General features: G+C 53.6%; 2 protein-coding genes across 12 annotated transcripts in view; one reads left to right on the top strand and one right to left on the bottom strand.

Annotated features, from left to right (window-relative positions):
- PELP1 (proline, glutamate and leucine rich protein 1) overlaps positions 1-14,802 on the top strand; it is a 46,026-nt gene that overhangs the window by 8,915 nt on the left and 22,309 nt on the right. The window contains exon 1 of one of the 8 annotated variants that reach the window (XM_060132991.1): positions 13,782-14,147. The exons of 3 other annotated variants lie outside the window; for them this stretch is intronic. In XM_060132991.1, coding sequence (XP_059988974.1) covers positions 13,899-14,147 — 249 coding nt within the window. In that variant the 5' untranslated portion in view covers positions 13,782-13,898. Of the gene's footprint in view, positions 1-13,781; positions 14,148-14,802 lie in introns of those variants that run through there. 4 more of the 8 variants (XM_060132990.1, XM_060132994.1, XM_060132999.1 and 1 more) reach the window with 4 other exon arrangements.
- On the bottom strand, positions 13-8,519 carry ARRB2 (arrestin beta 2). 4 transcript variants are annotated; one of them, XM_060133004.1, is made up of 15 exons: positions 8,413-8,519; positions 5,485-5,515; positions 4,799-4,859; positions 4,642-4,686; positions 4,215-4,411; positions 3,862-3,921; positions 3,425-3,492; positions 3,156-3,291; positions 2,762-2,846; positions 2,412-2,484; positions 1,980-2,117; positions 1,196-1,279; positions 1,031-1,110; positions 862-952; positions 13-666 (listed from the first exon to the last, which is right to left on the bottom strand). In XM_060133004.1, the coding sequence occupies exons 1-15, from the start codon at positions 8,433-8,435 to the stop codon at positions 516-518; spliced, it is 1,323 nt and encodes a 440-aa protein (XP_059988987.1). In that variant the 5' UTR covers positions 8,436-8,519; the 3' UTR covers positions 13-515. The 4 variants fall into 4 exon arrangements, with proteins under 4 accessions (XP_059988987.1, XP_059988988.1, XP_059988989.1 ...); XM_060133005.1 differs by having other exon boundaries at positions 862-916; positions 8,413-8,481; XM_060133006.1 differs by having other exon boundaries at positions 13-568; positions 8,413-8,480.

The raw sequence follows: 14,802 nt of genomic DNA, 5'->3' as shown, positions 1-14,802 counted from the left end.
AAACACACACGCTTGTGCCTATTAAAAGGTTTATTTTCTTCTTTATGCTCAGAAGCAAAGAACTGGCCTTGCCCCCCAAAGGGTCTCATCCTGAAGGAATGGGAGGCAGAGATAGTGACAGGAGGGGGTGTTGGTGTGAGGTTGAATGTGGGAGCTCTTCCCTCCGCCCTTTCCCTACTGTCCTCTTCAGTGTCCCCCTCCAAAACATTTAGGTACAAACCCAGCTTGCCACCCACTGGGGGCCTGGGGAAGCACAGCTGTATTCAAAAAATTAATGCCCACGATCCACAAGAGATGGGTCCAGTGTGTATCTGGTGGGGGATAGGGGAGGGAGGGAGGGGAGGGTTGGTTGAGGAAGCCGCTGGGTGGAGGGGAAAGGACGAGAGGCTGGGATCCCCCCCGGTGATAGTGGGGGTCTTGGTCCTGCCCCTACGTCTCCCAGCACCATCCACGCCCTTCTTCCAGCCCCGTTTCCTAGCAGAACTGGTCGTCGTAGTCCTCGTCCTTCATCCCCTTCAGCCGAAGCCGGGCAAAGTCCTCAAACACGATGTCGTCATCTGTGGCATAGCTTGGTGGTGGAGAGGAGGGGTGAGGCGAGGGCTCCAGCCCTCCTTCTCCACCTCCCACACCCCTCCCGGAGACAGAGGTGCTGGGGCAGCCGCGGGGCTGGAGGTATTTGCAAGAAGGGACAGAGAAGGGGAGGTAATTGGCAGCTCACATGGCTAAGCCCTCTCGATTGGATGCTTCAACCATCCCTCCCCCAAGAGAAAAACAATGAGGGGCAGAGGGTAGGTTTGAACGTTACAGGAATCTCTATCCAAAGAGAGTCAAAGCTAGGAAGGTAGGGGGTGAGTCTCTTACTTGGTATCAAATTCAATGAGGTTGGTGTCCACAGGGGCATCTGTTTCAGGAGCAGCTGAGGGGAGGAGGAGAGTGGGGGGGTGGGGGGTTGCTGAAAGGACCGGCTTTTTCCTCCACTGGCCTTGCTTCAGGCCTTCCCTTGTGGGGCTTGGGCGGGTGGCAAGCTCACCTGACTGGGGTCTGGGGAGGGTGATGTGGTCATGGGGTTTGGGGTGCATAAGAACAAAAGGCAGTTCCACGGAGACATCCCTGGGGAGAGAGAGAGGCACGGTGATGAGATGACACTGCAGCGCCAGAGGAAAGCCCTGCGCCACCGCCCCACCCCAGCACTCACCCGCCTCGAGACACCACCAGCTTCACCTTGACCCTGTAGGACACCAGGATTCCCAGCACCTCCTTGTTGGCACCCTCCTTAACGCTGCAAGTGGGAGGAGGAGTTGGACCAGAGCCCCTTGCCCTGCACCCTAGGTTGGTCCTGTGTAAGGTACCCGGCTGCATCCTTCCTCTCATCTTCTCAGTTCTCTCCAGTAAAAGCCCAAGTCCTTGTGACCCAGCAGCCCTGCACTGTCTTGCTCTCCATTAGCCCTCTGACCTCACTTCCTGCTCCCACGCTGGCCTCAAGGCCTGCTGTGTGTGGTCGTGTACAGAGGCGCCAGTGTGGGTGAAATCCAGCCCACCCTTGGCGGAGCTGTTCCGAGGGGCTCGGGGCCTGCAGAGGCCAGCAGTGGCTCTGCGGCCCCTCCTGCCGCCTCAGACACACGGGGCCGTCTGCCTCCGCGTCTTTGTGCCTGTAGTACCCTCTGCCCGGAGCGCTCTTCCCCTGCGCATCCACAGTACCTACTTCCTTTATATCTTTCCTCAGAATTCACCTCTGGATTACACCCCCCCCCCCCGCGGCTTTATATCTCCTTTCTCTGCCTTGCTTTTTCTCCTCAACACCTATGACTGAACATGCCTTATATTTTGCCATTTATCTGATCTGTCTGGCCTCCGTCTCCGAGAATGTAAGAGATGTTTTGGGTCTGTTCTGTTCACCGATAGAGCCTGGCACACACCTGGCGTGGAACGAGTGTCTGTCTCCTGTGCTGCAGGACTCCCCTCCCCCAGCCCCCCCTCACATGGTGCTGGATGCCAGGTTGGTGTCCTCGTGCTTGAGCTTCCCGTCCAGGGCGAGACCGCGCTTCTCCCGGTTGTTGCTGAGCAGGGGGGTTATGGTGTACACCTTACAGAACGTGGAACTGGGCGACACCTGGTCACTGGGGGATGGGGACAAGAGAGCGAGACTCTGGGGGCGCAGATGGGGTCAGAGGGCAGCTCCCACCCCCAGCAGCTTCTCCCCGGTCACTAGCCCCTGCCCTCTTTGGGCACAGGTCACAGGGAGGAGGTTTTGGCTCGACCTGCTCAATAAAATGAGCAGCTCAGAGCCACTCAGCTGGAGGGAATGCCCTTGTAAGTGGAGACAGTTCGGGAAGAATTGCCCCCCAACCTCACGTTCCCTGGGCCTGCTCTTGCCCCCTGAGGTTGGGACCCAGGGCTGTTGTGCTACTCACTCTTGTTCGATCTGAGCCACAGGACACTTGTACTGGGCGGTGCTGAAGAGGCAGATGTCGGCGTACTGTCTCACTGTGGGGTGGGGTAGGGCCAAGCAGCTCCGCATGGAGTGCCGGCAGCCCCCCCCCGCCAACTCCAGACCCAGGCAAGGGCCCCGGCCCCTCTGATGACCCGCACCCTCCCCCTAGCAGTAACCCTCACCCCCATCTCATCCTGGGACAGACAGCCTGAGTCCTTTGAGCCCCTCGGGTCTCCCCACTGGGCTATGTCCTGGGGCTGCGCTGATGCCTGAGGCCACATTTGCAGCAACTCCCTCCCCTAAGACACTTTTCCAACCCCCATGTCCTACCAGAGACTTTGATCTTCTTGACAGTCTTGGTGGAGTTGTTGGTGACGTGGACATTGACATTGAGGGGCTCCCCATGGTAGTACAGCTTTTGAGTAGGGGGGTCAGGTTAATCGGATCTTTTTTCACTGGTCCCATTATTAGTGTGCCCCCTGACACACACACACACACACACACACACACACACACACACACACACACACACACACACACACACACACACACACACACACACACACACACACGCACACACACACACACACACACACGTTGCTAGGCCTCCTCCCTCTAAACCCAAGCCCACCCCCAGCTAAGGTGGCCTCCTTTAAAAACACCATCCTGACATGTGGCTTCACCCCTCCCCCCCAGGTCTGCAGCAGCTGGGTCCCCACCCCACCTCCTTGTCCAGGGAAGCCTCAAGGTGGAGGGACCGGTCAGACATGAGGAAGTGGCGTGTGGTTTCAGCCGAAGGCTGGGGGCCAGGTTTCTCTGGGGCAAACTGCACCTTTCGGATCACCAGACGCACGGAGTTCCTGGGGGCAGAGATGAGGGGTGAGAGGGTCAGTCCTCAGATGCCCAGACACTGGCTCCCGCCTCCCACAGGGGCCTGGGGCTCCTGGGACCCAGAGGGAATGGTCAGACCTGAGGGGAGGTTGCTTCTCTCACCTTTTGTGGCTTTTCTCTTCTAGTGATTTGGCACAGAAGGCTCGAATCTCAAAGTCTACCCCACAGGCCTTGGGAGGGGGAGAAAAGGTCACATCTTACACAAGGCCTCTGCCACTGCCGCCACTCACTTCCTTCCCACTTCCCCGTCTTGGCCATGGACTCTTGCCCCATCATGGTCTGAGGAGCGTAGGGCCTGGGTCTTCCGCCTCTGCCTCCCCGAGGCCCGGCCCGGCAGAGGCTCGGTCCTCGCTGCACAAGATGAGCCCCTCTACTCAGGGCTGTGCAGGTCAAGAGCAGGAGGTGTCGCAACTGAACAGTGACCATTCCATACACCCACTGCCATCGGGGACATTTCCCTATCCTTAGTCCCACCCTGACGCCTCCTCCCACCCCCCGGTGTGTCCCCTGGCGCTTGCTGGACCCTGTTCCTCCCGTACCTTCCCTGTGTCCTCTGGGCCTGGCTGCAGGGTGACGGAGCAGGGCAGGTTCTGGGGTATCTGTGGCAGAAGAAAAGAGTTCAGTTCTTCCAGAAAGCCCTGGAATCTTCCTCCCAATCTCAACTTAAGAGGTTGGAGGACTCCTGGAGAAGAGAAAGGAAAAAGGAAAGGGCCCCGGGGGGAGGCAAAGAGGCAAGGGCTTCCTGAGTGCAGGGTGACCCTGAAGCAGGGGTTCTAGGGTCCCTCCTCACTGTTTCTCCCAGACCTGCCCTTAACAGGTGCCTCACCCCCCCCACCCCACCCCCAACACAGTCCCAGACGCCTTGCTCTGCAGAGGGTGGGGGTGTCCTCACTGTGAAAAAAAAGGGGTGGGCATGCTTGCCCAGCTTCCTCAGCAGCCGGTCCTGCAGGCGGGTGGGGGGCCGGGGCGGGTTGGGCGTTGGGGGGAAGGCCTGGTAGTTGGCGATGAACAGGTCCTTGCGGAAGGACAGGCCCAGCACATCCAGGTCTTCGCGGCCATAGCGGAAGGCACAGGTGAGGGTCACAAACACTGGCAAAGGTGGGCAAGGTAGGGTGGTCAGGAGCCCCCCTCCCACAGTCCCCTCACCTCCTAGCAGCAGCTGCTCCTTCCTCAGCAGCATAAAACCTGCCTGAATCCTACTCCTGGCTTCCGCCTCGGCCCTCCGTCTCCCCAGGGCCCCTCTCAATGCCAGCCCATTTCATTTCCCCACCTCCCTCTTTCCCTCCCTCCCCTGGGGCCCCTGGACTCAGGGCCAGTACCTTTGCGGTCCTTCAAATAGTCAGGGTCCACTAGCACCACGCCATCTGGGAAGGGGACACATGAGCTCAGTTCCTGTCAGGGCCTCTCCTCCATTCCTGGGCCCAGGAACTTCCTCCCCTCTTGGGGCACATGATGCCACTTTCTGGGCACACTTACCTACAGGATCCACTTTGTCCAGGTGATCTACAAAGTCCCGCTTGCCCAGGTACACGGTGAGCTGAGGATGCAGAGGGGTCACAGGGAAGATGGGTAGGCGGGTGGCAGGGCTTCAGAGCCCTCAGAAGTGGCTGCCCTGACCCTGGTCTTCCCAGCCTGGGGTATCTGAAGGAGTTTCTCCTGGTTTCCTCCCAGTGGGGTTGGAAGAGGAGAGTGGTGGGCTTTGCCGGACTAGCCAATCTTGAGGCTTTTTAACTGCTCCCTAATATCTTTTCGCACTTCTGAACGCACACTGTGTGTGCGTGGGTCCAGGAGGACCTGGCGCTAGGCAGGCAGTTAGCCTCACTGCATGTCCTCAAGGACTTCTGGGATAAACAGGCATAGCTTGGGGGGATGTTATCTGTTCCCAGCCCCAGGCACCCGTGGGTTGGCTCCTAAGAGGGCTCCAGGCGTGAGCTTCTGGCCCCTCCCCCTTGGCCTCACTTAGGGACCCAAACTGAACTGAGCCTGTCCCCACCCAGCCCTGTTGCTGGCTCAGGCCTTTGCGGCAAGGGGCTTCAGGAGGGAAGGAAGTTGGCTCTTAGCTGTCACAGGAAGTGGGGAGCTTGGGGTTGGGGACTGTCTAGGGCAGGCTGGGCCTTGTGAGGGCCCAGGGAGGGTTGGGAGAAGCACTGTGGGAGACTCACCTTGCAGTTGGGACTCGACTTCTTGAAGACCCTGACAAAACAGAAAGGGAAACCCCACTGCCTCCCTCAGACTCAGCAGGGACCCCGGTGCCAAGACCTTGTCCCTCCCAGCCTGAGAAGCAGAGGCCACCCGAGATTCCTGCCTGGAGGCTTTGGGGCCTTACCTAGCCCTACCTGTTCCCACTTTTTCCCAGAAGGAAAGGTAACCAGAGGTCCTTAATACTCCCAGCATGGCAGCCCCTCAAAGCTGGTTGCCATGTCAATGCCCCCCATCCCCCGTAGTTCCCCTCCTCCCATGGCAGTGGCCACTGGTAGCCAGAGGAACCACTCAGGCTCTTCCCAGAGGACCTCCCCCAGGGGAACCTGAATGGACAGGTTGCAGTAGTGTCTGTGTAAGGCCTAACTCTCTTTCCATCTCTGGTCTCCACCTCCCACAAGAGCTGGAGTACTTGAAAGAGCGATGGCTCGAAAATGGTTTCTATTATGGGCAGTACCTAAGTGTGACCCTACTCTCCATTAACCTCCAACTGTCCCCATCTCTGATCTCAGCAGCTTAAAAGCTTATTTGTCTTTCAAGGCCCAGCTCAGATATCACCTCCTTTAGAAAGCAGATCCAGCCCAGACTCTGGTCACTCCCTTTTTTGGGATTCCTGTCACATGTTGTTTATGCTTTACCTATGGTGTGATAGCGTGCAAGGGCAGTTAGCTGTGTATCATCTATCTCACCAGATGGACTGTGAACAGCAGAGGCCTTATTAATTTGGGTGTCCCCAGCACAGCACCAGCCATGAGGCAAACATGAGGATGCTGGCTAACATTTATTGGATGAATGGTCTATGCTCAGCACTGTTGCAAGTATTTCATGTGTGTTATCTCATTTAACACTCTTAGCAACCCAATGATGGGAGATCCTAATGTTCCTATTTTACAGGTGAGGAGACTGAGGCACAGAAGAGGTCAAATATTTTACCTAAGGTCACAGAGAGTAAATGGTGGAATTTGGGTGCAAACAGCTATTCTGGCTCTTCATCACGAAACTATTGTACTATCCTGCCTCTGTTATTGGCATTAGGTTTGTTGGAGTGAAGGAGATTCACTTTCCAGTTGCTGAAACAATCAAAGCCTGGACTCCCCCCATTGCTGGGAGGGTAGGGAGGTGTCTGGCAACCCCTGTGTCCTGGCCACTGTGGGCCTATTCTTTGCTGCACCATCTTACTCCTCCCAATCCACTCTGCCTCCGTAGTGATATCTGTGAAGGGTCCCCAGGTAGCAGAAATTGAAATCCTGCCAAGTGGCCCATCCCTCCTCTAACTCCACCACCCCAGTTTTTGCTATAACAACTTCACATGCCCCTTCTTCCCAGAAGGCCAAGCTATCCAAAGACTATGAGGCATAGGGTATGGAGGCCCCCAGGTATCCCCATCTAATAAAGAAGAGCAAACATTGGTAAGGTGGCAGCTAGGATAAGCACCCTATCTCCTGTCCCCACTTGGGGGCTGACTGCTGTGGCATCCTCCAGCTCTCCCTCCCCTTTGCTTCTGGTTTTCCTCTTTGTCCTAGTGTTTCTTCCTATTAGGAGTACTGGCAGAGGGTTGGGACAGCCACAATCCGTTGGACAACTGGAGTGTGGCTCTGGGGTAATTGCCCTGAAGTAGCTGCAGGGCACCTGCCCTTTAGATTCTAACCCAGCCAGCCTCCTGCGGGCTAGGGAGGAGCAGTGTGTATACTGAGGTAGGCATGACCAGAGAGGTACCCAGTGAGGGGGCAGGGGGCAGCAGAAGCAGATGCCCCTTCACACTTCCTGCTATTCTCTCCATTTCCTGTGGCCCAGAATTTGATGGGGGTGGGAGGAATTGTGCCAAGTCAGCAGTCCCCCTTTGGTCCATCCGTCCCCCTCCCTGAACCACATAACGGAAATCTGGGGCCTCCCTCAAGTCAGCAACTTCCCCTTTCTCTGTGTTTAACCCCTAATCCAGGACACCAATCCTCCCTCCGATCACCTCTCCAATATCAGTTGACTTGGTGCTCAGAAACCTATGCTTTCCTACTCTACGGGTGGGGAGTGGTAGGGCTGGTAAAAATTTTTTTGCAGAACAAGTGACAGACCAGAACCAGGCCCCCATTCCTGATCCTCTCCGGAGAGAAGCAAATAGCCCCACTCTTTTTCCTCTTTTGCTCCTGCTCTCCAGGGATTCAGGCGTTCACCCACTGCCCCCTTGGGGGTGTTGGGTCACAACAGGAAGTGGATTTTGCTAGAGACCAAAAAAGAGAACTCGGGGTGTCAGTGGAAGGAAGGAGCCTCGATTGCACAGAAAACATCCGGGGAGTGGATGGCGTGCCCAGGGCAGACACAGCTTCCCCTCACCCCCGGGAAGAGGGGTAAGGCCCAGAATCGGGGAGGGTCGCCAAGCACTCTGCTCCACCAAGATGAAGCTGTGGCTCCTAGCAACCCGGGGGAAGGCAGAAGTTTGGAAGCGGAGCCACCCGGCCTTGGGACAGGTTGGGGCAGCCCGACTGCCTGTGGGTTACTGGACAGGAGGCGTTCCAGTGGCTCGGAACGAGTCTGGGGGGGGATCCCCTCCTGGCATCCAGCCTGCCCATACCCGTCCCCTCGGGGCCGGCCACCTGCTCCGCCCTCCTCCGCCCCTGCATCGCAGCCTGTACTGGAGTCGTCCGGCCCCCACATCTCTGCGAGAACCCAGATGCAGGTTTCCTGATCGCCTTCAGCCCTCGCTTTCTGCATGGGCTGTGGCATGCGTTCCCCTCATCATCCCCGAGGACCTAGGCGTGCGGCCCCGGATGGCTGTCCCCTAGGGACCCAGGAGTCCGACCCCCGGATTCTCTCCCCCGGGTTCCTGTCTGGGGACCGTCCCGGCACCCGCCCCGAGCCGCCGCCCACGTCCCGCTGCGTGGCCCCACCTCTCTTACCTGGTCCCGGGTTTCTCCCCCATGGTGCGCGCGCCCGCCGCCCGCCCGGTTCGCGGCTAGCTCGCAGCCTCCTAGCCCGCTGCCAGGTCCCTGCTCCTCCCCGCGCCACTGCGCACGCGCGCCCCCGCTCTTTCTCCACTCCCCCCTCCCCTCCCTTCCCCCCCTGCCTCGGATCCTGGGGAACCGGGGCCAGATGCGTCAGCCCGGATCGCGCGCGGCACGGCGCTGCCCGCCCTCTCTTCACAGACACGCGCGGTGATTGGCTCCACCCGCTCCCCTCAGCACTCCAGCCCCACCCTTCCCGAAGCATCCCTCGCTGGCGCGCGCTGTCCCTACACCCTGCTCTTCCCGCCCATCTCTCCGCCCCTCCGCACCCGCTTAGGAACTGATTTGGCCTCCTCAAACGAAGGCGCCCGCCTTCCAAGAGATTAAAGCCCTCTGATTGGTTCCCTGCATCCAGGACCCTGCAGGGGTCCCCTCCCCTTTGTTTGCTTTCTCAGTGGCGGTGGAGGCGAAGGCGGTGGTGGGGGCGGTGCAGGAGCTCAAGCACAGTCTAGGAAGGATGAGGAGAGGCACACGTGGGTGAACGGCTCCAGTTGCGTGATGCTCGCCTATTGCGCGCCTCTCACCCGCTCACCCCAGAGCTTGTAGCCGTCTTTGGCCCGCCCTCCCGCTTCTTTATTGTGGTGTGTCAGCTCCCCCTGGTGTCTGTCTTTGATCTTTGCAGGGTTACTTTTCCTCATTTCTCTTAACCACCCTTCTCCATCCGTTCATCAAAGCTAACATCCATTCATGCACGCCTGCATCCATCCATGCCTATTTTGTGCTAATCACTATGCTAGGAGATGGGGACCCAGACATGAATTTACATGGCCCCTGCCTTCCTCGTATGGTTGAGGAGACATATAAAGAGGTATTATGATTCTAGGAATGCTATAATAGAGGTATGACTCAGAAGACAAAGTGACTCCCAGCGCTTGACTGCGGGAGGGATGGAGGCAGTGCAGGCTGTCCAGAGGAGGGGACATTTGAGGACAATATTTCTGAAGGGTGGGCAGAAGTTGAGAAAGGGTTTTCCAAAGAGAGAGAAAGGCAAGGGGCACATCCTGTTCTGAGGTGTCTATGGGGTTAGAGGGCAGGAGAGATAAGGCTGAGGAGGATGGCTGGAACAGGAGTGTGAAGGATATTGTATAGCAGGTAAAGGAGTGAGACAGGGGACTCTCGTGGAGGAGGACACATGGATCCAGTAGTGGTTTTTTTAAGCCAAGGGGTGGCTTAAAATCTTCCTAAAGGATGAGATTTCTCCTTTAGGAAGATAATTCTGGGCAGTGTGGAGGGTGGAGGGAGTGGGGCACGGCTGTTGTAGATGAAAACTAGTCAAGGAGAGATGATGAACAATAGAGTGGAAGGGAGAAAGGGGGCCAGGCTGAAGAGTCATTTTTAGGGCAAAATTGAGCGGACTGGGGGAGGATGATGGATGATGGACATTCCTAGACTTAAGGAGCTAACGTATTCTCTTTCTTCCATCTCTTTCCCCATACTCCCCTGTCTCCCCCAAATGAACTAACTTCACCCTTCTCCCTCCACTTTTCTGTGCAACAAAAAGTAATGTGCACAACAAGTTTCTGAAATCATCTTTAAGGTTCAAATACAGGCTTACTAACCAGCTGCTACTTCCCCACCCCCAGTCCTCCCACCACCTTCTAAGCTCACTCTTCACACCTTTCGAGCTTTAGCTCATGCATTTCTTTTAAACTCATGAATCACTTTTGTCAAAGGGTCATGACCAGAAGGTAATGAGATCTATATTGCTACATATCTAAAGTGATTTTGGAGCTGAAAGGTAGTGGTCTGCATGGCATTAAAGCTACTGTATTAAAAAAAATACTAATATAAAGACAACTTTAGAATATAAAGAAGGCTGGAAAGAATGAAAGAGATACACCATATAATCATAGTGGGAAAAACCATCATTACAAAGACATCATTTCTCATATTGCCTATAAATTTAATGCTGTATCAAAATAATAATGAGACTTTATTGGGGGGGGAACCGGATTCTAAACATTATCAAAAGAATCAACTTTCACATATAGTCAGGAAAATTCTGAAAAATTGGAGTGAAGCAGGCATTTGTCTTACCAGATAATTTGTTATGTTATGATAATTAAAATAGTGTTATTGGTGCAATCATACTAAACGTGGCGATGAAACAGAATAGAGTGTCCAGATACACATCCACATGGAGAAATAATGGCAGATTCACTAGATAGGGTTGGGACAATTGGCTATCCATTTGGGAAAAAAAGTTGTATCTCTCACACCTTAAACAAAATGAATTCTAAATGGTTTAAAATCTAAATGCACAGAATAAAACTATAAAAGTATTAGGAGAAAATACATGAGAATATTTTTATAACCTTGGAGGTTAGGGAAAGCCTCACAAGATATCAGACCCCAGGGCTTGAAATAATAACAGCTTACACTTTATGTACAGTATCTACCATGTGCCAAACATTGTTCCAAGCATTTTACGAATATCAACTCATTTAATCCTCACAAGCCTATGAGTGAATGTTCTACAATATCCCCACTTCATAGATAAAGAAGGGGAGGCACAGTTAAGTAACTTGCAGACTCACACAACTTGCAAGAAGCAAAGCTGGTGTTTAAACCCTGCAGTCTAGCTCCAGAGTCTGTGCCCTTAACCACAGCACCTTACTTGAAAAAGGCTAAGAAATTTAAAAATAACAAAATAAAAAGGCAAATTGGAAAAAATCCCTTGCAACCTTGCAACACAGATAACAGTCAAGAATACATTCCCGCATCTACAAAGAGTCCCTACAAATTAATAAGATAAACAACCCAATAGAAAAAGGGGTAAAAGTTATGGGAAAATAATTAATAAAGAAGGAACACAAATGTCTACTAAACATATGAAGTTACTCCATTTCGCTAATGAAACAAAAGAAATTGAAAGAAGGAGATATTCTTCTTCATTATTCAGTTGACAAAATTAAAAAATAAACCTAGTTTTGGGATGATGTATAAACTAGAGAAGGAACACAAATGTCTACTAAACATATGAAGTTACTCCATTTCGCTAATGAAAACAAATTGAAAGAAGGAGATATTCTTCTTCATTATTCAGTTGACAAAATTAAGAAATAAACCTAGTTTTGGGATGATGTATAAACTAGAGAACACTGTTCTACATGGTTGGCAGGGGTGTTAATCGATGCAAACTTTCTAGAGGGCATTTTGCTTAGTTCTTGTCAAAATTAAAAAAGGCATTTTCTTACATCCAAAACTCATTCATTTATTCACTCAACAAATATTTATTGAACAGTTTTTATGTGCCAGGTACTACTGTTCCAGGGGATGAGGATAAAATAGTGAAGATGACAAGACCCTTCTCATGGGGTCTGTATTTTAGACAGAAGAAACAGTCAGTGAGGACTTCCCTGGAGGTGCAGTGGTTAAGAATCCGCCTGCCAATGCAGGGGACATGGGTTCGAGCCCTGGTCCGGGAAGATCCCACATGCCATGGAGGAACTAGGCCCGTGCGCCACAACTACTGAGCCTGCGCTCTAGAGCCCGCGAGCAAAAACTACTGAAGCCTGTGTGCCTAGAGCCCATGCTCTGCAACAAGAGAAGCCACCGCAGTGAGAAGCACACGCACCGCAACGAAGAGTAGGCCCCGCTCACCGCAATTAGAGAAAGCCCACGCGCAGCAATGAAGACCCAACGCAGCCAAAAAAACACAACAGTCAGTGAATAAGTAAGAAAATAAATTTTGGATAGTGCGATGAGTTGTAAAAAAAATTAAATAGGGTAATGTGATTGAGGGTGATGGGGGTGAGAGTGGGAACTTCTTAAAAAGGAGCCCTTTCTGAGGATGGCCAGATGGCGTCAGTCATACAAGGAACGTTTCTCCAGGCAGAAGCAGCAGCATGTGCCAAGGCACTGAGGTGGGAATGGGCTTGCCAGAGGACAGAAAGTAGGCTAGTGTGGCTCAAGGATGGGGAAAGAGAGGGAGAGTGACTTATGTGGTATGTGTTGAGGTCACAGGTGGGTATGGGTCAGATCGTGGGGATTCTAGTAGGCCAAGGTGAAAAGATGGGATTTCATTCACATGATATTTGGAAGCCACTGAAGGGCTTTAAGCAGGGAGTGACAAGAACTGACTTCCATCTGAAAAGACCACTCTGGTTGCTGCGTGGAGAAGGGAGTACAAAGGGCCAAAAGGGGAGCAGGGAGAGCAGTGAAGAGGCCACTGCAGGAGGCTAGCATAAGAGGCCAGGTGAGAGAGAATGGTTACTTGGCCCAGAGTGTCACTGGAGATGGAGAAATAGAGAAAAATGAACCCTACTGGGTAGTATATTTTGGAGGCAGAATGCCAGGGCTTGAAGAAGGATTAGATAAAGTGCAATAAAAGAGGAAAAAAGATCACCCTTGCATTTGAATCTGGGATTTGAATTTTATTAGATTCAAATTATGAAGACTTTGTGTGCAAAAAAATGCACAGAAGTATCAGGATGTTCATTAAAGTGTTTGTATTAAAAAAAATGTGTATTAGTGGAAAAACTGGAGCAGCTGGAAGTACTCAGCAAAAGAATTGTGAACTCGTGGTGCGCCCATTTCATTGTACCGCGCCGCTTAAAAAACGGCGTAAAGTTGCCCACAATATATATCGAGTGACAAAAGCCAAGTACAGGGCTTCCCTGGTGGCGCAGTGGTTGGGCGTCCGCCTGCCGATGTGGGGGACGCGGGTTCTTACCCCGGTCCGGGAGGATCCCACGTGCCGCGGAGCGGCTGGGCCCGTGGGCCGTGGCCTCTGAGCCTGGGTGTCCGGAGCCTGTGGTCCGCGGCGGGAGAGGCCACAGCAGTGAGAGGCCCGCGTACTGAAAAAAAAAAAAAAGCAAAGTACAGACCCCGCTCTTGTAAAATATACTCTGTATTTATGTGTTTGTGCATAGACTAATATTAGGAAAGTATACACATTACTGGGGGAAGGACTTGGGGGGGAGGGAGTTTCTCTTTTTACTTTATGCCCTCTTTATTGTTTGAATTTGTATTTGCAAGGCACGTGTATTGTATCATTTCTGTCGTTGTAAATGTAGTTAACAATATCTATGATTTCAGACAACGAGGCCAGGCCAGTGATACCTAGATCGAAAGTGTCCTACGTTAAAGGCTAGCTTTTGGACTCCGGCGCCTGTAGTCCTAACCACGTGTTCTTTAACCGCCACTGGTCCGGCCTCCCGCCCTCGACCCAGCCCACCGACCAGGCCTTGACACCCCGGGAACTAAACACCCACAGCTGGGTCGCCCCGGCCCTTCCACGCCGCGCATGCTCCCTCCCAGCCGGCGACCGGACTGCAAAGCGCAGGACCAAGGCCCCCTCCTCACGCCCCTCCCCTCGAGGCGTCCGTCGCGGGGTATTTGCGTCATCGCGCCACGCCACCTCTAGAGCCCAGGGGAAGATGGCGGCAGCTGTTCTTAGCGGGCCGTCTGCGGGCTCCGCGGCTGGGGTTCCCGGCGGGACCGGGGGTCTCTCGGCGGTGAACTCGGGCCCGCGTCTCCGCCTGCTTCTGCTGGAGAGCGTGTCGGGGTTGCTACAGCCGCGAGCTGGGTCCACCGTTTCTCCTGTGCACCCCCCAACCCGCTCGGTCCCACATTTGCCGGGGCTCATGTGCCTATTGCGGCTACATGGGACGGTGGGCGGGGCCCAGGTGAGTCTGTAGCCCGCAGGCCCGCTGCCCTGTTGGAAGGTTGGCGCAGCTTTTGTGCACCGGGGTCTTGATGCACTGCAGCTGCAGTGGAGAGGTGGCGGGAAGGAAAGCTGGGGGCAGAAAACGGATCCAGGTATCACTCTGGACGAGATTCACGCATTTCTCCTTTATCAGCCGTGAATCGAAGAAACTCGGAAGAGAAAGGGCCTCGTTTTCTCTACTGCTAGGCTATCGGTAGACACGCATGAATGGGTTCGATCCTAGGCCCCGTCATTCACTAGATGTATGATCTTTAGCTTCTTTTTCATCTGGAAGTATCTGTTTTGGGGATTGTTTCGACTGAGTGAATGGATGTATTCAACAAATATTTACTGAACTCTTACTGAGGGTTAAATGCTGGGCGCTCCAGTTATAGATGCGATGGCGATGAACAAAATGTTACAAAACACTACGAGAATTGTATAGTAGGGACCTCTAACCTAATCTGGAAAATTGCAGAAATTTTCTTGAGGTACTGGAGTTTAAGTTGAGATCCCCAAAGATAATCATAGGAGTTCGGTAGGGGAAGAAAATAGGAGGGGCGGTTCAGTCAGCGAAAAGCTCATGTGGGAAGGTCCTCTGGTAGGAACTGAAAAGAAGGGCATTGTGCTTGAGG

This window comes from Lagenorhynchus albirostris, chromosome 20 (assembly GCF_949774975.1).
Source record: "Lagenorhynchus albirostris chromosome 20, mLagAlb1.1, whole genome shotgun sequence".
Taxonomy (NCBI): Eukaryota; Metazoa; Chordata; class Mammalia; order Artiodactyla; family Delphinidae; genus Lagenorhynchus; species Lagenorhynchus albirostris.
Note: the sequence above shows the minus strand (reverse complement) of the source record. Positions and strands in the feature narration are given on the sequence as shown.

What these genes read in the sequence shown, in the direction of transcription:
- ARRB2 (XM_060133004.1), bottom strand. Translation starts at nt 8,435, where the DNA reads ATGGGGGAGAAACCCGGGACCAG. An exon ending in GGACAAAGTGGATCCTGTAG is followed by an intron (nt 4,687 to 4,798) that starts GTAAGTGTGCCC and finishes TCCCCTTCCCAG; the next exon opens with ATGGCGTGGTGCTAGTGGAC. An exon ending in CTATTTGAAGGACCGCAAAG is followed by an intron (nt 4,412 to 4,641) that starts GTACTGGCCCTG and finishes CACCTTTGCCAG; the next exon opens with TGTTTGTGACCCTCACCTGT.